Raw genomic sequence first — 10,538 nt, 5'->3', positions numbered from 1 at the left:
TTATATTGATAAAAGGAAAAAAAAAATTAAATTACAAAATTTAAGTTCAACGAAAAATTAAAAACTTTTTAAATAGAAAATGCAAAGTGGATCACAAACACAATCACAATAATACAATAAGAATAGTGGGTTACCAACTTTTTCATGTAACACAAAACCTTGTAGTCGATTGCGTTCTAGAGGATTTTCCTCGACTGAGATCCACACATAAAGAAAACAAACTATATTTCATATATAATGTTTATATCTAGAGAATGAAATTTAAAACCACTATAATCTAAGATCCAGTGGTACAAAAGTCAAATTCATGTCTGAACTGTTGAAACATATAACTAGAGAACAAAAAAAAATTCATATATTGAAGACGCTGGATCGAAGTTGGAGTACATGACAGAGACGGGACTCGTAATGGCAAGAATGACCACAACTATGAGCTCCGGACGACAATTGCAAAGAGTCAAGAAGCTTCATATGACGATAAATTTGATGGATGTCGACAAAGACACAAAGAAGAAAAAGAGTCAAGAAGCTCCATATTTCCTGCTTCTTTTAATCTCTCTCTCTCTCTCTCTCTCTCTCTCTCTCTCTCTCTCTCTCTCTCTCTCCATGCGCGCGAGCGTATGGATGAAGCTAGTCTAGTGTAGAAGTCGACATTATAAATCGTTACTGATTGTTGCCGACTGTCCAAATTTGAATCTCTCTCTCTCTCTCTCTCACTTGTCGACTGCCCATCATAAAAAAATGAAAATTGAGGACAATTTTGTTTCTAAAAAGAAGTTGAGAAAAAATGGACTAAATGAGCTTAAATGTCTAGTACACAATAGTTAGGGACTAAAATGTCTCAAACACAAAATTGGGATTGATTTTTCTTCTAAAGAAAATCAATGTGTCAATATGCCTCGAACACAAAAATTTGGAATTAAGTGAACTAAAAAGTCTACAGACCTGGAAAAAAAAATTACTAAGCATAAACTCAAAATATGATAAAATTCTTAAAAAAAAACGAAAAAATATATCTTTCGACGGCTGACGACGTCCGAAAAAGCAATTTTCTTTTTGTAATTTCAACAAAATTAGTTGATTTCAGAACCTTTGGTCATGACATCATCAAGATTGAAGGCATTTTTGAGTTGAAAGTATTATCTCCAAGCATAAAAAGTGAATATGTAAAAAAAAACTCTTTCCAGCTGCTTAAGCTCGTCTAGTGGAAACAGCCTTGAATAGAATTTTGGAACCGAACTCAAATGTGATAATACAAGGGAGAACTTGTGGATGGGCTAACTAAAATAGAATATATATGGTTTTCCAAAAAAAAGAAAAAAAAAACGGTAGAGGTTATGGTTTCGATTGCTTTAGCACTTAATGCATGATATTTGTACACTCACACCTTTGGGATTTTCCTCAATGCAAAGGATCAAACACTAGCAAGATTGCAACAAGCCAATTGCTCCCTAAAAAAACCCCCCCAAAAAAAATAAAAATAATGGTAATCACGAGCTAGTAGAAGAATTGTCAAAAGTAGTCCCAACATGTTGGATCACAAATCCGTAGATCTTCCTCTTAAGGCTGTCAACCCTGTCCCCGTCGTCCCGCTTGGAAACAGCCCTGTCGAGCCACTCGTTGACCCGTTTGAGCTGCGACAGAACCGCCGCGACCGAGCCACAGTCCAGAGAAACCCTCCTTCCTCCTCCCCCGAACACTTTGAAACCCGCGTCCACCGCCTCCTCCACGAACCCCAGGAACCACCCCCTCATCTCCGCCCCCAACCTCTTCCCCGCCTCCATATTCTCCGGCCAACAAGAGCCTCTCCGGCGATCCACGAGCCTCGGCGGCGATGACGGCGCGTTGCTGAGGAGAGCCGAGATGTCGAGGTCTGTTGCCATGGCCGCCTCCACCCATTGGGCACCCGCCGAGGAGCCCGGCTTCGGTTTCGTCGCCGTCACCTCGTCGTATAGAGCAAAGAACCGCTCTATGGTCGGAAGAGGGTTTCCGACTTTCGACGTCGATGCGAGATCCGCGAACATGCTAATCGATAACCGAAAGGCATTGAGTTAGATTCCTTTTTTTTTCACAATTGCAGGGAAAAAAACATTACCAATATGAAACTACCTCATGCTCCTAATGATGGATTCGGTTGCCGCTGCCTCCTCTAGAGCCTCGGCGGCCATTGTCGAAGCGGCGATCTTTCTCTGCCTTGCTTCCTGCGTAACGAATGACAAGTTTCGAGGTTATAGGATTGGTTTCGTGAGCGTCGAAATGAATTGATTGATATTACCTTTGCAAGGCGAGCGAGGTCGGAGGATAGGGAGTCCAGAGAAACACTACCGTCGGTCCATTTCTTGTCATGAATGGTCATCTCTTCCGAATTCGATTTTCTTCTCTCCTGTGACGACGCCACCGATTCATCGCTGCACGATTTCCGGCTCACGTCACTCAGCCGCCTCGAGATCGCCGCCTTATAATTTGGAACAAAAAAAACACTGTCTCAGAGGAGATCATAAATACAGAAAACGAAAAACCTAACTTGGTTTAAACGAATACCTGAGTCCTCAATATCGATTTCAAGTCCGGCTTGTTCTTCGAACTGCTCTTCTTCTCTTTCACCGCCGCTGCTGCCGCCGAAGTCTCTGATGACGGTGTCGGAGTCTCATCCCAGCTCTTTCTCCCGCCTTTCCCCGAATTCCCGGTGATGGCCTCCGACAGCTTCGGAATGGCCACCAGCGCCGCAGCGGCGATCGGAGAAACCCTAACTCCGGAGAGCCGCCTCGCCGGAGACAGCGAAGCCCTGCGCGATCCGGCGGGGGAGGCCTGCCGCCGCGCGTTGGGCGACGGCTGTCGGTACCTCGACGGAACCACGATCGCCGGTTCTCTCGCTGCCTTCCTCGCCTCTTCCTTCGCCGCCACCAGGCTCGGCACCGCGCATTTCGACGGCGCCGGAGAAGACGACCTCTTCCCCTTCCCGGCCGGCGACGGATTATCTCTCTCCGCCGCCGAAGCCACCGGTGTTCCGACCACCGCCTTCCTCCCCGCCGACGCCGATCGCTTCCCTCTCGCCGGCGATAAAAACCTAGAAGCAGGACCAGTCGGAGTAGCTGATCTCTGCTCCTTCAATTTCACGGCTTTGGGCTCGACGATATTGTCCGTCTTCGGCGCGAGAGGCTGCCTAGGTTTTCCGGCGGTGGAGAGGACGGTGGAGAGGGGATCGGAGTCGTCTGAGAGAGGTTGGATGACGAAATCTCTGCCGGAAGACGAGATTCGAGCGACGAGAGGAGTCGGAGCAGCGGCGGCGGAGACGGAGGAGAAAGGAACCGCGGCGGCACGTGAGGCGATTGGGCGGAGGCCGGAGGCGCGTGGGAGGGGAGAGTCGATGTGGAGGCGGTCGAGGTAGACGAGCTGGCCGAGGTGGATACGGTTGTTGAGGACGAGGTCGAGATCGCGATCGGAGAGAGAGACGTAGGTTGAGTTTAGGGAATCGGAGAGCTGGACAAAAAAGCCCTGGTTTGGCCAGAGGTCCGACGAGTTCGCCGCCATCGCCGGGACGATTCCGGTGACCTGGAGGACGGCGGAGCGGTGGTCTCCGGTCACCTTCGTTGGTGAATTCATGGACTGAAGGAGCTTTAACAGGATTCCTGGTGTCAGAGAAGCCATTGTTGAAAAGAGAGAGGAGTAGAGAGAGTTTCTATTTCTGAATGATATTTTTTTTTTGCTCGAAATTTCTGAATGATATTTGAGAAAGAATTTACATCACGCCGTTGGATTTGAGATTCTTTGGCCGTTACGAAATTTCAAATTCAAATTGCCCATATCTAAGCAAATGACGTGGATGTTTGGGACAATTAAATCATGACTTAATTTAAAATCACTTTGAACTAATTACAAGCTCTTTACCGCTATTTTTTTTTTTTTTTTAATATCTAAGGTTTATCTAAGCAGTAACCATTTAAAATAACGACCCATTTAAAATTGGGCAGTATAGTAAAATAGCTAAAATAAAACTATGAAATTTGTTTTTAGCCTATGTTGACAATTTTTAGGGATATAGTCAAGTGGCTTATGTGGTAATAATTAAGGTCTGATTTACCTTTATTTATTAACAAATTCGTCATTTTATCTCTCATATTTTTTTTCCTACACTTTTTTTACATAGAAACTTTAAAAAACCATATTTATCTCATATGAACTCGAAATTGAGTGATTCCAAATCTTACGAATTCATGACGGTGAGATCTTCAAAAATAAATCCATTGTGTTTGATGAAAAATCATGTTTAATACTATAGATGTGGAAAAATCACGTTACTACCTTAAATATGGAAATAACTAAATTTTTTTAAATTATCGACATAAATATAATTTTTCATCAAACACAATGGGTCTATTTTTGAAGATCTCGACGCCAAAAATTTGTAGGATCTGAAATCACTCAATTTCGAGTTCGTATGAGAAAGATACGAATTTTTGAAGTTTTGATGCAAAAAAAAATTATTTGAAAAAAATAGGAGAGAGAAAGTGACGAATTTGTTAATAAATAAGGGCAAATCAGACCTTAATTATTGCCACATAAGCCACTTGACTATATCCCAAAAAATTGTCAAACATAGGCTAGATCCAAAATCACATGTTTAAAGTGGCCTAGTTTTTACAAATCTCTTTAAAATTCACATAAAATATTGGAAAAAATGACGCATTTATACCATGTTTAGGTGTAATGTCAAGTTTAATCTTTGATTTTTAAAAATGTCGAGTTTATATTTTTATGTTTAGTTTAAATAACGAAACTATACCTTTAAACAGTGCCATAAATATTCATTTTCTTGACTTTTCCTAGATGTTGACCAAATTTTCTATGTAATTTCCATTATACACTTAAAATATATAATATATATAAAAAAAATTAAATAAGAACAAAAATGTCATTAAACACTATTTGAATAGAAAGTCTGAAACAACAATAAATGTAACATACCAGAGACTCTTCGTGTTTTAAAAAAAAAGAGACTCTTTATGTGTGTGTGTGTGTGTGTTTTTTTTTTTTTTTTAATTAGACACTTCGTATTCAACGGATTCTCGACGCTTTCTTCTCTGATTTTGCGTTTCGGAAAGAATTTGCGTGTTTAAGGTAAGGTTTTCATTAATCAGCTCATGTTTTTGTTTGTGTATTTGGCTCGATATTCTACTGTAATTGTGAAAACAACGAGATTTTGGGTTTTTTTTTTTTTTTTTTGTGAATGAAGGATTAGTTGTTGGGTTATCTTGATTTTGCGCAAGTTCGAAAATGTCTATTCACACGATTCAAGCCGTGTGTAATGAGGCCAAAGAAGGGAGTGAGGCCGACGATGTGAATGAGGCCGGGGAAGGGATTGCTGCCGAGGATGATAGTGAGGATGAGTCATGGGTTGAAGAAGATAAGCCAAGTAGTGAGGAAATTGAGGAAGATATCTGCAACGAGGATGAAGAAATTGAGTGTTTGGTTTTTTCTAAATTGATTTTTTTTTTTTTTTCTAAAAGTTAAATGATATTTAAGTGTTTGGTAAAATTGTTTTTTTCTAAAAACTAAAAAGTGTTTTTGAATATTTAACTGAAAAATTAAAAACTACAATTTGAAGCTTTTATACATAGCTTTAGGCTCCGTTTGGAACCCGAAAAATAAGAGAGAAAGTGAAAATGTGAGAAAAAAATAATAGAAAAAGTCAAAATTCTAATTGTGTTTGGAAGTCATGGAAAATATGAGAGAAAATTGACGAAAAAATAACGATGAGACCAGGGACGGAGCTAACTCAGGTCTAGGGTGGGCTCCAGCCCCCCCTACAATTTTTTTTATTTACATTTTTTGCCCATTTTTTACCTTAAAAAATTTACACTTTTTACCCATTTTTTAAAAAAAATTTCATTTTTACCATGAATTTTTTTTAATTAGCCCCCCCTAAATTTTTTTATATACATTTTTGCCCATTTTTAAAAAGTTTTACATTTGTACCTTAAAAAATTTACACTTTTGGCCTATTTAAAAAAAAAAAAAAAAAAATTCATTATTACCATGAATTTTTTTAATTAGCGCCCCCTCAAATATTTTTTATTTACATTTTTTGTCCATTTTTAAAAAGTTGTACATTTTTTACCCTAAAAATTTACACTTTTGACTCATTTAAAAAAAAAAAATTCATTTTTAACATGAATTTTTTTTATTAGCCCCTCTAAATTTTTTTTTTCTTCAAATAAGCCCCTCTATTGAGCTTTTCTGGCTCGGTCTCTGGACAAGACACACAAATGTGTTCCCCTCATAGACAAATTTGGAGAGATTCTCATTTTCCATTTGATTTTCGAAGGAAAATGAAATCCTCATTTTAGTTATACACTTTCCCTCGCATTTTCCATCATATTTTTTTCACCATATTTTCCTCAATCCAAACAACCTAAGTAAAATAGGAGGGATTTTCATTTTCTTTTCTCTCATATTTTTCGGGTTACAAACGGAGCCTTAGTTTTTGGTTTGTAGTGTCTCTCTCTTAACTTTTTTTTTCTCTTACACTAACTTTTAATTCTAATTATCTTTATATGCTTTTATCAAATAATTTTTTTGAATTCACCAAAATTTATAATTTATTTTTTACAATTTATAGACATCCACTTTGATATATTTTTTATATACCAAAAAATATCTTATTATTAATATTAATTACATTCTATATAAATAATTATTACTTATAAATATTAATATATATTTTACAAAACACTAAATCAGCTTTTGCTAACAGTTACAACTATTTTATAATAGTTTACCGAACACTCATCTAATTTTTAAAACAACAGTTTTTTTCGTACAGCTATTCTAAAATCACTTTTTTTTTAAAGCAAAGCTATGCCAAACGCAGCCTATATTAGTGAATGAGAGGGACATGAAAGGCAATGCTAACGAAGATGTGAAGAACCCAAATGCATGTATTCCTAAAGTGGAAGTTGGTGAACAAAGTGGAAAAGTGAAGCTTATGCAATGGCAAACGTTCGAAAATTACATGGTATTTGGTTACATTCTCGATGATTATACGATCCAAGAGGGACTTGAGATGAGGAAAGTGAAATTTGAAAAATGAAGGGTAACGGTCCACTCCAAGGCTGAAGAGTGTGGTGAGAGGGTTCATGCCTCGCTAGCCCCGAATAAAATGTCATTTGTGATAAAAAAAAAAATCAATGACTCGCATATACGTCAAGCCATTATGAATAGTTGTCATGTCACAACTGCTTGGATTCTAAAGTAGCTTGGTCCAAAGCTACACGAGAATCCTGACATTTTCATACACTTAATGAGGTCATGGCTCAAAGATGACTAGGGAGTCGATGTTGACAACGTAAAACTTTGGAGAGCAAGACAAAAAGTTAGAACAAAGGCCGAAGGAGATCACAAGGAGTCGTTCAAAAAACTCCGGTGTTATGCTCAAATGATTTTACAAACAAACCCGGGCAGTTTGGTAGTTCTACAAAGCACTCTCCCACCCGACACAAATCCAGAAGACCTTAATGCTATTCCAACCTTTCAAAGGATATTTTTGTGCTATGTTGAGATTTCTTCATCGAAACCCAAATCGGGGAGGTGTTTACAGAATACACTTAGCCTAAAGTCTTTATTGCTGAGATGGTAACCTATGGACCCATATTTATACACTTTTAGAGTTCACAAAACTGCTCTCCCTTTCCCATGCGAGACTTTTTTCACTCTTATTATTTTAGGCTCCACACCTCTAACAATCTCCCATTTGGAGAATAATCTCATCACGTGTTTCCATTTTGCAGTGGCGACTCAACTCATCAGGCGAGGAGTCCAACTTAAGTCGAGCACAACTTCAATTTGTCATATGGCACTGACTTCGTCAACATGTCAGCTGAATTTTGGCTGCTTGCGATCGTCTCGTGTGCTAACACCCCATCTTCCAATGTCAATCTGATGAAGTAGTATCACAGCTGTATATGCTTCGTCCGAGTATGATACACCGGGTTCTTTGCCAACTGAATAGTACTCTGACTATCGCTGTATAGCACACAAAATTGGGATTGAATTTTCTTCTAAAGAAAATTAAGGTGTCAGTATGCCCCAAACACAAAAATTGGGGACTAAGTGAACTAAAAAATCTAATACTAAACTCATTTTCCATATTCTGGAAGTCACAAGTATGTATTACTCATAAAAGAGATGTTTTCCTGTGTTGCACTTGATCTATAAAATTTCGTTATAAAAATTTGAAAATCGACTTGAAAAACAAAATGACATAAAATAAAAAGAAGGCAAAAAACTAGAAGCCTGAAAAAAGAAATTACTGAGCATAAACTCGAATATGATAAAATTATTAAAAAAAGTAAAAATAATTTGTAATTTCGACACAAATTTTTTGTAATTTCGACACAATTAATTGATTTTTGAACTTTGGTCATGACATCATAAAGATTGAAGGTATTTTGTGTTGAAAGAATTATCTCCTAGCATAAAAAAGGTGAATATGTCACTAGCTCTTTCCAGCTGCTAAAGCTCGTCTAGTGGAACAGCCTTGAAGAGGATTTTGGAAACGAACTCAAATGTGATAATATAAGGGAGTACTTGTGGATGGGCTAACTAAAATATAATATATTTGGTTTTCCAAAAAAAAAAAAAAGGGAAAAGAAACGGTAGAGGTTATGGCTTCGATTGCTTTAGCACTTAATGCATGATATTTGTACACTCAGACCTTTGGGGTTTCCTCAATGCAAAGGATCAAACACTAGCAAGACCTTTGTGTTTATGTTCATGCTCATTTCAATATTTCTTTGTTTAATCATAATTATGAGTAGCTAAACACATAGGAGGGATGCAATATAGTTGGCTGAATTGATTCGGTTAGTAGATTATGCTAGGATTATGCTTTAAATGTGATTTGTTTTGTGGTAATCAAGAGAATTGAAGTGGTTAATATCATTGCTTGGCTTAGCTAACTAGATATAGTGAATCTCTAGGCCCGTTTACGCACCGAGAGGTGGTAATCGAGTGTGCTCAACCCGTTCTCTCATCCGTCCACCTAACTCTATAGAAAGACTAGGGAATCTGTGTAGTTGTTTGAATTCCCATAGCAAATGCAATTGTTTGTTTTAAAAGACCCAAACCGACAGGTGTAAGTTCATCAACCAAGTAGGCCCGCTTCTACTCGAGAGAGATTAATGGGTATTCAAGAGAGAATTAGATTAAGTATATACAAACACTAACCGTTGCTAGAATCCTAGAGCCGATCGAATCGAATCACCCAACGAAGTCACACCTCTTCACTCTCCATAACATTTTCCAAGTCTTTATTTTAATTGCTCTTGTTTAAGTTTGCATTTTATTTTCATTTCACTTTTAAACCATCAAACTCCCCACCTTTTACACTTTCTCACTACACTTTCCCACTTTCTCAACTCATAAAGATTTTTGTAGTTAGTCTACATTGAAAAATAGACAAGTTCCTCGTGGGATCGATATCCCTGTTCATGCACACTTTATTACTTGAGTACATAGACATGTGCTTGAATTGTGCGAGTTTTCCTAGTAAAGGAAAATTCTCCATCATGTTGCACCAAAATATTAATTTGCTGTAAAAATTATACCAAATATAAAGTTTAACTCTAATTCTACATTAAGTTTTAGAATTCTATATTGGAGATGCCCTTAGATACTCGAGTTGAAATTCCCATATTAAGAGTGGAACATTGAATTTTACCTCGTTGAGTTGTTTTGCGTCTTTCAATTTTCAAGCATCCACAGATCGATTAACAGCATTGAATTTGAATTTGATGAATTGAACATAAAATGCAAGAAGTTCAACTTCAAATGAAAGAGGAATAACAAAAATGCTAAAACCCTTTCTCTTAATAATTTGAATGCTAAAATCATTACAAAAAGTAGGTATGTGCACACCTTCCTCTGATAGTGAAGACTTAACTCAAGGTCTTTTCCCTATAGTACAAAGATGTCTTTGCATTGCATGGACGCACACACTTTCCTCTGATATCTACTCGAAGTAGGGGTGAAATCGGTTCGGTTCGGTTTTGGACCAATTTGAAAACCGAAACCGAATTTTCGGTTTTGAAAATTTTGGACCAATGACCGAACCGAATTGGTCCAAAACCGAAAATCGGTTAACCGAAAATTCGGTTAACCGGTTTTGTAAAACCGATAACCGATTTTATAACCGTTTTAAAACTGGTTAACCAGTTTTAAAGATGTTACAATTATCCAAATCGGTTATCCGGTTCAAATCGGTTATCCGATTTTAAAACTGGTTATCCGGTTTCAAAACTGGATAAAAAAAATCGGTTAAATAACCGATAACCGAATTTTTGGATTTTCAAAACCGATAACCGAACCGATTCTTGAATTCGGTTTCGGTTAACCGAACCGAATTTTCGGTTTGATGATGTGGCACCAAATTTCGGTTCCGGATCGGTTCGATTATCGGTTTAACCAATTTTCGATCAATTTTTGTACACCCCTAACTCGAAGGCATCGTCCACCTACTCAACATCTTTTAATCAGAGACA

The 10,538-nt window shown here is 37.9% G+C and overlaps 1 protein-coding gene across 1 annotated transcript; it reads right to left on the bottom strand.

The window, feature by feature from the left end:
- Positions 1 to 1,317: 1,317 nt before the first annotated feature.
- On the bottom strand, positions 1,318 to 3,703 carry LOC149400929 (serine/arginine repetitive matrix protein, putative (DUF936)). The gene is made up of 4 exons (XM_089613764.1): positions 2,542 to 3,703; positions 2,276 to 2,455; positions 2,110 to 2,201; positions 1,318 to 2,025 (listed from the first exon to the last, which is right to left on the bottom strand). Exons 1-4 carry the CDS (start codon positions 3,646 to 3,648, stop codon positions 1,491 to 1,493), a joined length of 1,914 nt encoding a protein of 637 aa, XP_089469890.1. The 5' UTR covers positions 3,649 to 3,703; the 3' UTR covers positions 1,318 to 1,490.
- Between the last annotated feature and the right edge of the window lie 6,835 nt (positions 3,704 to 10,538).

The sequence above is a fragment of the Urtica dioica genome, chromosome 4 (assembly GCF_054948205.1).
Source record: "Urtica dioica subsp. dioica isolate 48M chromosome 4, U.dioica_male_clone48M_v1_H2, whole genome shotgun sequence".
NCBI lineage: Eukaryota > Viridiplantae > Streptophyta > Magnoliopsida > Rosales > Urticaceae > Urtica > Urtica dioica.
Note: the sequence above shows the minus strand (reverse complement) of the source record. Positions and strands in the feature narration are given on the sequence as shown.